We start from the raw sequence: 15,716 nt of genomic DNA, 5'->3' as shown, positions 1-15,716 counted from the left end.
ACCGGGGAAAAGGTATTATTAGGATATAGGGGTCATTCTTGGGTCCCAAGGGCAGGCTGTGTCACTAGGCTGAGAACCAGCAACTGGAATCCACCCAGAAGCAACGCCATGAGTCTCACTTGCCTCCTTTTCCACTGGGTCCTCTGGCCGCTCCTGGTGTCATCTGGTTGGTTAGAGTGGCATATTGAAAACATGGCTGGCCACGGGGGTGTTTGCTGGACAGTTCTCAGAGCAGGGCAGGGACGTTGGGAAGACCTACACTTGAAAATGTGTCTTTTAGAGATGTCATAAAATCAGCTTTCGAATGATACATTTCAGTGTTGTAGACTGCACGTGCACTGGCGAGTTTTTCCAGCAATATCCATCCTACAATTAAGTCTTAATAATATAACACATCCCTGTTGATATTAGAGAAAAGTGGTTTATTATGGAGGAGAAAAGGCTTTACTTTATCTGATTGACAGTCTTCTCCATCTGACAGCAGTACCCACTACCGTCATACTTTTGACTTCAGTTTCCGTGTAAGACAGAACTCTTGCCCCTCCCACAGTTCATTTTCATGCATTGTACATGGTGATCTTTTCAAAAGCTAATGCCAGCTCTAGTCACTCCCCCGTTTAAACCCCACAATGGCTTTATGTTGCACTTAAAACTAAGACGTTCAGCGTGGCAAGCAGAGCCCTACAGGATCTGCCCCCACTCCTACGTGCTACCTCTCTGCTCTCAACTCCCGGTATTCTCCACTCTCTTTTATTTAAACTACGCACACCATTTTTTCAATTCCTCAGATTCACCAGGCTCTTTTACTTCTCAAGGCCTTTGCGCATACTGTTTCTACTTACTGGAAATTTGTCCTCTCTACTCCTAAGCCCCCATTCTTCACCTGGCTGCCTTTTGTTCATTATTTTAGGTTTTAGCCAAACTATCTCTTCAGTGAGGTCACCCCTGACACTATAAACCAGTGGCTGACAATTTTTTTTTTCTGTAAAGGGCCAGATCTCAAATGTTATCACCTTTGTGAGCTAAAAAATCTCTGTCACACCTATTCATCTTTGCCCTTGGAGCATGAAAGCAGCCATAGACAAAAGAGATGAATGAGCATGGCTGTTTCAATAAAACTTTATTCACAAAAACAGGCCAGAGCTGAAGTTTCCCAAACTCTGCTGTCATCTAAAGAAGATAACACATGTTGCTATAAGTTCTCTCATAGCAACTTGCTATTTTTCTTTTTAATACCTAGCACAATTTGTAATTACCCATTTTGAAGGCAAAGATTGTTTATCACTATATGCATGCCTTGCATTATGCTTGGCATATAGTAGGTGATCAGTAAGTATTTGAATGAATTTTAAGTGCCCTAAATTAATAGTTTTATATACTTAATAAGTAGGAATTTAAAGAAATACAACATATATGTGTGTGTGTGTGCATATGAGAGAGAAAGAAACATAGGATGGAAGGAACAAACGAAGGAAAGAAAGAATTAGGAAGGGCTTTTCTTTTCTATCTTCATATCTAGCATAAATAAATGCACTCTGTGAGTTTCGTATAAATATATTTTCTTTTTACATTAAATGCTCTCAATGATTTGAAGTAGATATTCATTCATTCATTCATTCATTCCACAGTTATTTATTGAGTGTTTACTATGCACAAGGCACTATATGAAAAACAAAGCTCTCCTGGATCTTTCAAGAAGACAGCAGTAATACTGTCTTCTTGTTTTGCATTTTTGGGTTCAGGGCTGAGCTGTATCGGGCCTCAGGAAAGTTTGAGCTACTTGATCGTATTCTGCCAAAATTGAGAGCGACTAATCACCGCGTGCTGCTTTTCTGCCAGATGACGTCTCTCATGACCATCATGGAGGATTACTTTGCTTTTCGGAACTTCCTTTACCTGCGTCTTGACGGTGAGTGCATAAGGAATTAGACTCGGAAGCCATGCTGACGAGGGCTCAGGGATAATGGGCACTTAGATCCAATCTCAGCGGAAAATGGGGGGTAAAATTGTTGAAGAATTAACTAGCAGGGTGGGGTGCAGCTTTTCTACATAGCAATTTTTATATCCTCAAGCTTAAAATAAGCTGAAATCACTGGCACAGCTGTTTATCCCACATACAAGCCAGTACAAGTGGACTTAGAGTCATTTATATACCACAATTAAACTAAACTGAAATAAAATTTAAAAGCTCTTCTTGCTCTTAGAGTTGTCTGTTTCTTATGCACCATGTAGAACATTTTGACAAGCCTTTCACTTTTTGTGTTAAGGCATATTTTAAGGGCGTTGAGACTATTCTGTCTCCTTTTTTTCGACAACACTGTAATAGTTTATTTAAGATTATATTTAATTATCATTAAAGTATCTCTTTTCCTAAGTAGAACATATCTATATATCATGTTAAGAGATACAGCTTCATTGTCTCCTGAATTTTGCAAACTATTTAAAGTTTTTACCTGATATTAAGAGTGAAATCAAAGTACCATGTCCTAAAAAATAGAAAGAAAATATGAATGGACTATGACTGTAGGAATACGTCCTAAATTACTATACAATTTGGATATTAGCCCTAATATTTTAGAGAGGAAAGATATCAAAATTTTCATACTGTGGCAGGGAAAAACACTTTCAAAGAGTGGTAAGTGAGAATAGGTAGGAGCTAATTTATAGCCGAGATGGTGTTTGCTGAATCTCTGGGTAGAGAAGAATATAGTATTACTAATACCAATTTTATCTAATGCAAGATTCAACCTTTTGTTGAATGGGAAACCTAAAGTTTCTGTTTTGTTAAAAGGTTTTGTTTTGTTTTCAGTCCAACATTTTGGCCCCTTTTTGCCATGGATTAGATATAACTGGAAATATACCGACCTCAGACTTGCTGTATTTGAGTTTTTAAGTGAATTCTCTTTATGATCTACCTATTAGGTTAATATTAATTTTTAAATTAATTATACCTCTGACAGGCTTGATTTTTAAAAATCTTTTTACCTCTCCCCTCCAAAGTCACTGAAAACAGATGAGTGGTTAAGTAAGTGTTAATTTTGAATTCATTACACAGTTACACGATCCACAGCCTGTCTCTGGCCGATCTCCTACATTATGTTTTGTCCTCTGACCTGAACCTTTCCTCTCTGTGGGAGAGTTCAGCACTTCATTCTAAAAGCAAACCCTCCTTCCACTGCTGCTCAGGTGAGGGGCAGCCCAGTTCTATTTTCCCCTGGGTTTGCAGCTCCCCACCCCACCACAGGTCTCAGATGTAACTTGTTTACTACTCTGTGGCATTTTGTTTTAAATCTCAGCTCTCAAAGGATTGTAGCCCTGGAATATTGGAGTCTGTGAGACTGGCAAGAAGTGATTTCCTTGAAACAGATCTCTCAAATGTTTTCTTACCAGCCTCACAGACTATCTTTAATAGTCTATTGGTTGCAGTCCTTATTGTTATTTCTAAAAATAGTCGTAAGAGCTAACATTTGTGGAATGCCTACTCCATGCTGGATGCAAGACAATGTACTACATGTGCATTATTAATTTAATTCTCTCCAACAAGCTACTGTTATCTCTCATTTACCCCGAGGTACTGATATGATCGCCATTGAACATGAGGAAACAAAGGTTTAAGAGAGATGAGTTTACCTGCCAAAGTTTACACAGTTAGCAAATGGTAAAACCAGATTCTGACTGAGATTTCTCTGCCTCCAAATTAGCTCAGTTTTTAGCAGATCCAACAAGATATAGCCCATCTCTGAAAATATTGGCTGCTGCCCTTAAGACAGCATTTTAAATATGATTTTGAACTTATTCAAAAATTTTAATTGATTGATTGAAAATGGCCAGGTACCAGAGATACAGTATAAATGAGCCACTCACTCTTCGCGCCATCAAAGCCCTTACAGTTAGGTGGGAGGAGACAAGTAAGCAAGTTCCATCAAATGTTACAGATAGAATTGAGAAAGCCAGACAGGCTTCTACCTGCAGGAAACAGCAACCATTTGTTTGAGGGACAGAGAGAATTGATAGGCAAACAGTGAATATACACATGGATAAATTAGTACACATACTTGAAGCTACAGCCCCTCTATCCACTTCACCCCTCTTAACCCAGTTGTTCAGATGGCCAGATTTTCATTGCCAGATTTGATGACTCAGATTTTTGACCTCAAGAAAAAAAACCCCATGATCACAGCTAAGCAAATTTTTCTGCAAAGATTGCAGTTGCATGAAAAGATTTAGCTACTATTCCATTATAGTCTTTGTTTTCACTGGAAATGATTTTTGAGTGAGAGCAAGTGGTGAAGTTACATCCTAGAAGACAAAATTTTCCAAAAGCAGCTGACACTAAGTTAAAATTAGTAATCAGAAAAGCCTGGCACTGTGTTCCTTCTGGCAAATTCTGCAATTCTCAACACAATCGCCCTTGCTATTAATTGTGTTCTTGGTTATGCTGTACATCAAAGTCTAAAAGAACGTGAAACAGATGCACATTAAATCCTGTGCTACCTACGAGGAGCGTTTATTTGCCTGTGGATAAACCCCAACGAGGTAGTTTGAATCTTCCTGAGCGACGTCCCAGAGATTACTGATAAGCCAAGATCTTGACTTGGGTTGGGGAACCTTTGACTAAAGGAAGTGATAATCCAGCAAATTCTGAACCTTGTAATAAGAAATGCCGTAGCTTTCATAAAAGGTGATTTAATCATATTTTCTCCTGGCTTTATAATTTGTCAAATTCCCAGCTATTTATACAGTTTAAATACACACCAGATATATTTGCTTGAGGTATCTGTCAAAGGGCCTGAAAATTTCTTTGACCAAATAATTTGATTTTCTTTTTCAGCACTTTATTTTGCATTTAAGGTTATTTCATCCTAAGTTGGCATATCTGATAATTAGTTTTATTTATATCTTAATGCATGTGATCATGAACTGATTGTTTTTCAGTGGATCAAAACTGAGCTTCTACCTCAAGAGTATATAGATGCACAGTTTTTGTACCCTGCTGTCAGAAAACAGATCTCGGGGAACTCCTTCTTTCCCCATTTTAGAAGCATTTGGGGTGGGGGTGTTGAGTAGGAGTCCTGTGGCTTTTTATTCAGTTTAAAGCAGAGGGTAAATATGTGAACCATTACTCCATATGAGTAATTTTTCAAAAATGATTGCAACTGGAAAGATGATGTAGCGAAAAGGTTTCGTGATTGAACAGAATGTATCTTCCATTATCATTGTGAGCAGATAGTTCCTGGTGATCTCAGAAAGCCAATTCTGAAAATAAAAGAAGAGCCTCACATGTTTGAAACCTCATTCAATAGAGTACATTTAGTGCCTCGCCCCCAAAATCAAAATTCTTACAATTCACTGTTGCAGAATTTGACCAGGTCACCAAACTTGAAATCTAATTTAGAAAGTAAAATGAGCTCTTAAGAATGTTTCTTCATTAAATGGGAGCCCCTAAAGTCCCCTTGGCTGTATGCAAGGAATTGATTCTTTTTCCCTCCTCAAGGGGGTACTTACTATTTTTATTAATATGAAAAACAGATCCCCCCATGTTTGGGAACCTGACCCTCATAGTAACTTGATTCCATTAGCTGTAGTCACTTAAATGTTTTAATCCTCTGAAATAAGTTGCTAGTATATTTTCATCCTTAAAAAAAGAACACCATGTAGAAAGAATATTTGTATAGCAGGCCGTTAGGGACTATCATGTAACATGCGCATATATTTCATAATAAGCGAAAGCCTTTTTCAGAACTCTCAGCCACACTTTTTCTGGTGAAATATGTTCAGGTAGACTATGGGTAGGTTTTTTTTTTTACCTTCCACAGTGCAGTTCATGAGATGGCCAGGTAAATATATTACCAGTTCATGGCGTGTGACTGAGTGGCTGGGTCGTGATGCGAAGTATGGATGCCTTGGCACACAGTGAGCTCCATTGTCTGTGGTTTGGTACTCTGATTATCCCCTATTTTGGAGTTTCTTCAGGCACCATGAGGTGAGCCATCGCCAGGTATATTACATGCTGCTCTGTTTGGTTTTAGTTTTGCATCCTTTGAACCCAACAGAGCAGAATGTCAGAATGAGAAACAGACTGTGAGATTCCTTCTTTGTGGCTTCTTTGGGTCTTGCTAACAAGGATAACAATATATACACAATTGTGTGTGTGTGTGTGTATATATACACACACACAATTTATATATATACACACACACAATTTATATATAATATATATATCCTTGTTATCCTTGTTAAATTATAACCAGAAAGCAAAATGTAAGGCTCTGAATAGTCCATCACTGAGTGGAGTAGTCTGGTTTAAATAACATATATATAAATTTTATATATATACATATATATATATATAGTGTTTTAAAGCACAGAAACAAATCCAGAACATGTTTTTATTGAGTTTTAGGTTCGTGTAAGAATGTTGTAGAATCTGTATAGTTGCAAAGGTGCCCACTCTGGAATATTTAAACTCTTTCAGCATTTCAGAACCATAGGTAGTAGCCAAAGTGTTCCTTCTTGATTTCAGAAAAGTCTCTTTCTATCTCTCTCTTTTTTTAAGTTACAAAATTTTCTAAGTTCCTTTCAAATGTACAGAAATCTCTGGGGATTACTTTACCAATGCTAAGAGAAGTCTGAGTATATTTCTTAAGGAAGCAGCCCTTTTTGTTTAGCTCTGTGCCATTTTCAGACAGGAGTTAATTGGCAAATTTATTTTTCTTATCCCCTCAGGCACCACCAAGTCTGAAGATCGTGCTGCTTTGCTGAAGAAATTCAACGAACCTGGGTCCCAGTATTTCATTTTCTTGCTGAGCACAAGAGCTGGAGGCCTGGGCTTAAACCTTCAGGCAGCTGATACCGTGGTCATCTTTGACAGCGACTGGAACCCTCATCAGGTCTGCGTGTCTCTGACTTAGATGCCCGGGCTTCCCTTCTAGAGAGGAACTAAAAGACCAGCAGTTTCATCATTCACATTTATGGGCCAGAGCAAATTTCTAAAAGAGTGGGCCATTTTTCCAAAGGAAAAATAGCCCAGCATATTATTTTGGCTGTTTTCTTATCTCCCTTGGAGTATAGATATTGAGATGTCTTACTCATGCCTTTGAAGTGCCTCTGAAAAGCTCAAGCTTGGTGTAGAAAAACTTCATTTTTTTTTTTTTTTGTCTTAACTTCATTTCTTGGGATTGCCACTGAGCAAAGTACATTTGGTGAAAGATCAATCAAAATCATTCCAAAATGAAATGGCAACAATAGCAGCTCATGTTGATTGGCTCCTTCCTCTGTGCCAGCCTCTTTATGTGCTTTGCTTCATTCAGTTTTCATAACAACCCTGTGAGGTTGTTAATATTACTATTTGCTTCTTTACAGCCCCCCCCCCCAAAAAAAAAGCCTAGGAAGCTTTAGGTAACTTTCCTGAGGTCAAACAATAAGTATATGATAGTTAAACTTATATCCTATGTGTTTTGTTTAAAATCATCATCAGAAAATATTCTTTGGAGCATCTACTATGAAGTTCTTTTAAAGGAGTCCTTTGATGGTTAATAAAAAGACAATAGAAGGGGTCCCTTGGGGCACTGGTTTCCTAAATTATTCTGAGCAATTGTGTGCTTGCTTGTAAGATACTGATTGGGTAGAATGATATTCATCAGGATTTGATTCATATTGGAACAAATGTAAACTCAAAATAGTCAAAAGGGAAACAGCATTTCTCACATACAAATATGCATTGTACATCAGCATAACCCGGGCTTCTCGCTGTACCATGGTTACTTGAACTGTAAATATGCAGAGTAATACTGCCTCACTGGATCATTGTGAAGATTGGGTGAAGGAGTTGTTTTTGGCAGGAAGTAGGGTTCAGGGTGCATTAGAATTATGAGGGAGCTTTTAAAAAATATATATGCCTGCTTCCTGTTTCCTGTCAACCCATCCCCAATTTTGTAGGTGCTTCCCACCTACAAAATAGATGCTACAGACTTCTCTATATGTTCAAACACTCCTGGGAGATCTGCTGTAGGTTTTCTCACACAGCTGAGGTCCCAAGCTTTTGGGTGACCACCAGCATTGGACCACTGTGTATGCCCATTAGTCACTCTCTCTAGGTGAATACACTAAAGTTACTATCAAAATTTTCCAACCTTGAAAAGGGTTGTGAGCCACCAGCACAAAGTGTATTCGTTCCAAATCTTCAGGAAATATTTTATATGTTTTTACATCCCACACTGCATTCTAAAGCACAGGTAAAATTTGTATTCATGGGAGAGATCTGCAGTTTTCCTTCAGAACATTGTGAATTCAGTGTCCGTTTCACACACATTTGCTGAATGGCCGTTATGCCACAGGCACTGAGCTAGCCTAGAGGGGAGAAGACGTGATTCTTCTCCTCCTAGGGTGCACCACGTGGTTGGTTATTTAGATTACCCTACTTGCTGCTGCTTAAACCTTCACTGAGAAAAAATAACCTGTCTGTAGGTAAATGGAGAGTTCACTAGATTTTATCTTCTGAGATAAAAATTTCTAGGGCATCTCTGTTGTCCACCTTCATTGGTACAGTGCTAATTCTAAAAGCCAAAGGGAATTACTGTTTCTGGAAATGGTAATTTACCATAAGAAAGGATGCTGGGACATCTGTGCCTCTCTCTCTCTCTTGTTCTTGCTCTCTCTCTCTCTCTCTCTCTCTCTCTTTCTCTCTCTTTTACCATATTGGCTTCTGCATGCTTTGGAAAAAAAAACTGTAATTATTCTTTATCATGTTGAATCAAAATTAAGTCATATTGATGAAATAGGGGATTCACTTTATAAAGGTGGACAGATTAAATATAGAAGCCTTAAAGTTATTAATGGGAGGCCCTAGCTAGAAGCAAAGATAGAACATATTAATGTGGAATTAGCAATAAAATCCCTCAGGGTTACCAAGATGTTCGTATCCAAACTGTTGACTAGAAACATGGGTTGGTACTTTTATTTTTAACCAGTGGGACTGGAGCTATGTTGCTATAATAGAATGGTCAACCACAAAGTCACCTTGGAGGCCCTCTTCTCAGGCTGTTCTTATCTCGAGATATATTCATACCCAAATTAGTGTGATGAAGTTTCAAACCACTTAAGACCTCAGAAATATTGAGTAATCCATTCAATAATTATAGCATGTATTTCTTTGTCACAATATCCCTCCAACTGTTGACTATTTTGGTTTAGGGGCTCACAGGTTTACATTTCATAAACCTTTTCAGCCTAGAAATATTAATTTTTGTTACTTTCCAAATAGATAGATGGTCTTAACCACACAAAGAAACACCACTGCCACCATCATCAAAAAACAAAACTAACTGCACAAGCTCCCAAGGATTTAAGAACTCTGTTTTTCAGATGTTCCATACCTTCTGCTTCCTCATCTATTATACTCTGCTGCTACCTGCATCTTAGTGTTTTTGTGGTTTACCAATTTCTAGGACAGGGGATAGTAAACTCTGACTCACAAGCTGAGTCCGGCCCACCACCTGTATTTGTATGACCTGCAAACAAAGAATGGTTTTCACATTTTTAAGTATAAAAAGTAAATTGAAAAAAATATATATATATATATCAGCCTTTTGATGAGAATAGTTGCCCAGTGGAATATTGACTCTTGGACTCATCATGGAAAACCATGTCAGACCCCTTTTCTAAGAGGCAGTCACAGGTTGATGACACAAAACTTACCATCTTGACTGCTGCTTAGCCACTCTGGCGATGATATGTTGAGAGAGGGGATTGAACTAAGAGCTTGAAAATGAAGTTTACGGTCCCCGCCCCTTTGGATTTTAATTAACCTCCTCACTTTCTCCTCTTTGGAAAATAATCTAGTTTGGATGAGTCCCAGCTGTGTTCGTGGGTCAGCTGTCCAATATATATATATTAATTTATTTAAGTATCTTTTGAGGAAAAACTTTTTCCTAATTAGTCATTTGACTGTGAAGTTCCCTACAGCAAAGACAGATCTCCTGGGCAGACTTTGGCCTGTTGTCTCTTTGTGTGGTACGTAAGTGACCAAGAAACTCATCTGGTTAAGAGGATGGGCTTACAGCTGTGGAGCAGCAGCTCTGCAAAATTGGGTGCTAGGATGCAGGATGTAGGGATCAGACTTTTGTCCTAAAAATATACACGGATCTAGTGGGGGATGCATGGAAACAACTAAATAGGATTGGCTCAGAGACCATCACCTGGACCAGAATGAATGAAAGTAACATATCAAGAAGTTTTACTATGTGGCCTTAAAATCAGGTAACTCTTCTTCGTAGGTTTACAAAGGTTTTTATTTAAAGATTTCATTAAAACCATTTTCTTATTTGAATAATAGGGGTTAAAGCAGAAAAGAATTGTTAAACCACATGAAAGTAAAATGAGGAAAATTTAATAACACCTATAATCGTATTATCTGGAGATATAAACATTATTAATTTGTTGGTGTTTGTCCTTCCTGCCTTTTCTTGATATACATATGCACATATAAGATCATAATGTACATAGTCATATATAACTTGTAGTTTTCACTTATATCTTTGTGTCGTTAAATCTTCTATGGCACTACGTTAGTACATACATACAGTAGAAGACTGCAGTTTATTTAACCAATCTGTTGTTGAATATTTACTTAATTCTACTTAAAAAAAAAAAACATTATAAATAATATAAATAATGCCGAGAGGTATATCCTTAATTGTAAATCTCTGTGTATATCCATGATTATTTTCCTAGGATAAATTTCCAGAAGTAAAGTTTCTAGGTCAGAGGCTACACGCAATTTTAGTATATGTGCTGCCAAAGCGAACACTCCATACCCAATTTTAATACTTTTGATACATAGTGCCAAATTTCTATCCTAAAAAGGTTACCAAATAGTAGTACCCGTTTACTACTCCACTAGCAATCCTTTTCCTTCCCCAAACTAAAGACTGAATTTTTGATGGAATTAGGTACTAGGAAATTTGCTGTATGAGCAATCACTGTACATACGATGTATGTATTTATATATAATGTGTATATTTATAATGTATGTATTATTCAGTGATGTTTTAAAATCATCTTTAACACCTTAAACCAAAAGGAAGGTGCTTCTTGCAACTTAAAGCTAATTTTATAATGTATGTATTATTCAGTGATGTTTTAAAAATCATCTTTAACACCTTAAACCGAAAGGAAGGTGCTTCTTGCAACTTAAAGCTAATTGTACGTAACATCAAATTTATTGTTTTTTGCTTTGTTTTGTTTTTTTTTAGTTAGGGACTTATTCTGATGGCGAACCTAGGGACAGATAAGTATTTCGAAACCTGAGGTGTATTTCAGTTGGTTTAGCTAATTTAAACCCAGGTGTCCTCAACTAGGAATGACCTTGAATTTTTCCAAAGAAGATAGCTGTGTTATTTTAAAAATGTAAGCAAAATCTTCCATTAGTAAAGATGAATTAAATAAATAACCCTCCCACATTTCCCTCTTGGGTTGGTGACTTGTTTGCATGGCTAATACAGGTACATGGGCCCTCACAGCACATTGTTCTCCTCTGCAGGATCTGCAAGCACAAGACCGAGCTCACCGCATCGGTCAGCAGAACGAGGTCCGGGTGCTGAGACTCTGCACCGTGAACAGTGTGGAAGAAAAGATCCTGGCAGCTGCCAAGTACAAGCTGAATGTGGATCAGAAGGTGATCCAGGCGGGCATGTTCGATCAGAAGTCTTCAAGCCACGAGCGGAGGGAATTCCTGCAGGCCATATTGGCACATGAAGAGGAAAATGAGGTATAGAAAGCCAACTTTATGAAATCAAACAGTGACCTTTTGTCTCAGAGGATTAAGAGGAACCTCTGTTCTTTGAAGAATTTCCTGGGCTGGCGATAATTAAAATGAATAAATTAACTGCTATCTTACATCCCAAGCACAGAAAGCCTCTGAAAGTTATCCAAGAGTATCTTAAAAGCAGTTGCTAGAGGGACCTCAAGTTTTAGCCAGTAGATCCTTCTTTCATTTCTCCTGGGATGTGCAACCAGCATGCTTTATTGTACTGTAAATGCTGCTTTCCATGGGGCAGATAGAGAACCAAAGAGAGGCCACTTACAGGGACAGAATCAGCTAGATGAGACAAGACAAAGCTGACAGGGGCCCTCCTTGCCTTTTCTCTCTGCCAACTTCCAGAGCCCTCTGTCTCACCTTTTGATCAGAGATCACAGCATTTCAGTTTGTTTATAGGAGAAGCCTTCACAGCCTTGTGAAGAAGATAGTACCTGACCTGGTTTATATAGGATGCAAGGTAGCACAGAGCTCCCCAACTTTTGGAGGTTGAAGTCGTGGGGAATGCTAATCTCTCCCAGCCCTAAATCCTGCTAGGTGGAGCCTGGAGTGCAATCCAGTGCCACTTGCTTCTAGTTGTGAGCAGCCTTGCTGCAGCTCAACACCCCTGCCAGGTTATCAGTGCACCAGACATGTTACCATTTTCTGGGTGGCCTGTATCCTGATGTGAAGACGTTTGGCGACACTGATAGACCGCAATGAAGGGCTCTGGTCCTGAGTGTCTGAGGCAGCATAGGCTACCATCTCCGTGGTTGATGGGCCAAGAATTACCAGGGTACAAAGAACCTCGAAAGATTTATTGCCCACTTCCCATCGAGTTTGTTCTCTCTGAAGGTCAGGCCACTGTGGGCAGGCTTCTTACAAGAGAGCCTTTTCATCTTATGCATGAGGAAAGCCCAAGCCCCCTCGCCCCCGTTGCATAGGCAGTGAAAGGATAACATGGTTCTAGGAATAGAGTGGGCAAAGCAGGACATCTGCTCACCAGAAGATATGTGAACCAGACTCTTTGTACTGTGAAGTCTCAGCCCACTCCTAGCTAGTCTGTGTCTTTGGCAGATGAAATGTAATATTTAGACAAACTGACTTTAATCAATCTAGTGATGAACTAGAATAGATGATTTTTTCACATCAGTTTTTACTTTATTGAATTGCATTCATTTCTAACACAGTGCATGAAATGTTATCTTGGGAACCGACAGTCATCTCATTTAAGCTGCTACTACACTCACACCTTTTCTAGACCAAGCTGCCTCATTTTGAACATATGATTAAAGAAATTGGATGTTCAAAATTCTGGATTTTCCTCTTTCTTCCGTCTGCTGATACACTGAAATTCCCCATTTGTTTTTTAACAAGCTCACTCAGCGTGTGATAAAAATAATTTTGTAAGGTTAAGTTCTATAGTATATGCCCAGCTTTTAGAATCATTTTTTTTTAATGTAGAAGTCATAGCATAACATTTCTAAAACACTTGAGAATTATTGGTTGCTGAGGAATTTGCCAAGAGAGAATATACCTTGGTCTAACATAATATAAAATGGAAATGTTAGCCCTTATGTAATTGCTTTCTCCACTTCATTTAAATTAATTTAATAAAGTATAGTTTTGTAGGGGTTTTGTTCTTGATACCTTTTGAGTTGTCATATCCACAGATCTAACCATTAGCGTAATGCCCACTGAAACACATTGATTAAATATATCTTAAAGGCCATATATTTGCGGTATATGTGACTTCTATGGTCTTGCTCTGTACCTAGTCAACAAAATTTCACATACTCATATTTTTTGTAAGGCTTTGAAAATGAGCATTTATATTACAAATAAGATTAATAGAGTTAAAAGAATTAATGTTAGGCGCTTTTTCATGTAGCTTTCCATCTTCTCTGTGATGTAAATGTCACGCCCATTTTACAGATGAGATCATTGAGGCGGGGAGACATTAAGTAACTTGTTTTAAAAGTCAGGGAATTAAGGTACACACCCAGGAGAACCAGCATTTCTTATAGTGCACCACACTTCCTCCCTTAACAGATTTTGCTCTAGGAAGATGGTTTGAATAACTTGGAAAATACTAATGGCAAGTAATTATACCCAGCGACCCTTCTCTTTTCTTTCTGGCTTGAGAAATGGGACCCCCTGTGGCCAGGAGGACAGATCCACCTCACTCGTTTGTACCTTGCTCCAGCTGTCCAGTGTCTCTCCTAAAGCCTGTTAAATCTTTCTGTTTCTTGACCCCAGGAAGAAGATGAAGTACCAGATGATGAGACTCTGAACCAAATGATCGCTCGACGAGAAGAAGAATTTGACCTTTTTATGGTAATGTTACAGAAAATCAAGGAAACAAATACCTCGTTCCTCTGCCCTTTTTTCTATTAACACAAGACGTCTGGAAGCTGCGTGCCCTGGCAGAACTTCCTTTGTGAGGCCTGTGCCTTTCCTTCAGTTCAGAGGCTGCACACGGCTCAATTTAGCCTGCAGACATATTTTGTTTGGCCCACGCAGTGTTTTTGAAAATTTTGAATTCGTTGCCAACATAAAAAGAATCCTGATTTCTGGCTTCTCTTAAAAAATGAGAGTGGGCAATACCCAAGCCCACATCTCTATATGGACACAGTTGGCTAGAACTGAGTAGCAGCTGCATGCTATGAATAGGCCATGGTGGTGGTCTACAGCTTACCACTGACCTCCCCGCCACCTTCATTTCTAAGCCCAGATCAGCATCATTTAGGAAACCTGCCCTGCTCCTCTAGGCCCAGTTTAGAACTCTTCCCTAGCTGTCTCTTTACTGGATCAAAACAAACATGTTCCTGTGGGGGTGGGTAGATAGTAACTAAAACAACAGGGTTGTGCCTCTTTATGTTGAGGAGAGCCTGCTTAAGCAAATAGGAAACTTCCAAATGTACATCAAAATTGGTTGGATTTTACTGGTACAAAGTATGTGTAAAAGAACCTTGATATTTGAAGATTTAACGTCCATGGTTTCAGCATTGACACTTCATGATATGTGGTCATCTGTACTTTTGCCGAAACCTGAATTTGATTTATGTGTATGGCCTGCTACAAGGTCAGTATGGACAGGGAGCAAGCCCCTTGGCTAGTGAGAGAAGCTCTCAGAAGTAATATTTTACTGCGTTCTTAAGGCATTTGCTATAGTAATTTTATTTACCTCTGTATCCCCAGTGCTCCAAACAGCACATAGTTGTTGCTCAATAAGTATTTATTGAACTAATGATGGCATTTGCAAATTTCAGTCCTTGTGAAGACCTCAGCATGAATCAAGATGTATGAAGTTGTGAGGCTCCTCCCTTCATTACCTTCAGTCATTTTAATCTTTATAACATTGAGCCTGATTGTGGAGTGAGTGAATAAATATAAACTGAAACCCTGGTGTTTGAATGCTGCAGAACCCCAAAATCAGAGGTCCCAAATTTGAATGCCCTCGGGTCTCAGACACATAATTTGTATGAGTGATAAACAAGTAGATAGGGCTGAGTGGATGGTGGTGGGTGGAGCTGCTTTGTCTAAGGGCACACAGCTGCAATGTAGCCAGAAATTCCAAGTTTTGAGGAAAAGCTGGAAATCTGGGGTTTATATGCAGTCTCTGGATTTCAAAATGTTTGCAACTAAATTTAATTTTTTATTATTATATAACACTGCAGGCCAAACAAAACACGGCTATGGGCCAAATATGACCCACAGAGTTTGCAATCTCTGCCTCGTTATCCTTGACAATCTAAGAAGGGAACTCCAGCTGCATGGAGAATCATGTTATTTTTGTAATTTGGTAATTTTTGTCTAGGGAACAATGATTGTGTCCACACATAATGGTTCAGGATAAAAGACATTTAATTATTTCTCAGGAAACTTTTAGGTAGCCATGGGACTAACTCCTAACCTGGGA

At 38.6% G+C, this 15,716-nt stretch overlaps 1 protein-coding gene across 5 annotated transcripts in view; it reads left to right on the top strand.

The window, feature by feature from the left end:
• The window catches only part of SMARCA2 (SWI/SNF related, matrix associated, actin dependent regulator of chromatin, subfamily a, member 2), a 158,000-nt gene that overhangs the window by 80,116 nt on the left and 62,168 nt on the right, over positions 1-15,716 (top strand). For all 5 annotated transcript variants that reach the window (XM_025051449.1, XM_006918394.3, XM_015594549.2 and 2 more), the window contains 4 exons: positions 1,743-1,909; positions 6,727-6,890; positions 11,540-11,767; positions 14,054-14,131. In XM_025051449.1, coding sequence (XP_024907217.1) covers positions 1,743-1,909; positions 6,727-6,890; positions 11,540-11,767; positions 14,054-14,131 — 637 coding nt within the window. The remainder of the gene's footprint in view (positions 1-1,742; positions 1,910-6,726; positions 6,891-11,539; positions 11,768-14,053; positions 14,132-15,716) is intronic.

The sequence above is a fragment of the Pteropus alecto genome, unplaced genomic scaffold (genome assembly GCF_000325575.1).
Source record: "Pteropus alecto unplaced genomic scaffold, ASM32557v1 scaffold95, whole genome shotgun sequence".
Classification (NCBI taxonomy): domain Eukaryota; kingdom Metazoa; phylum Chordata; class Mammalia; order Chiroptera; family Pteropodidae; genus Pteropus; species Pteropus alecto.
The sequence above is the reverse complement of the archived record's forward strand: the minus strand, read 5'-3'. Positions and strand labels throughout refer to the sequence as shown.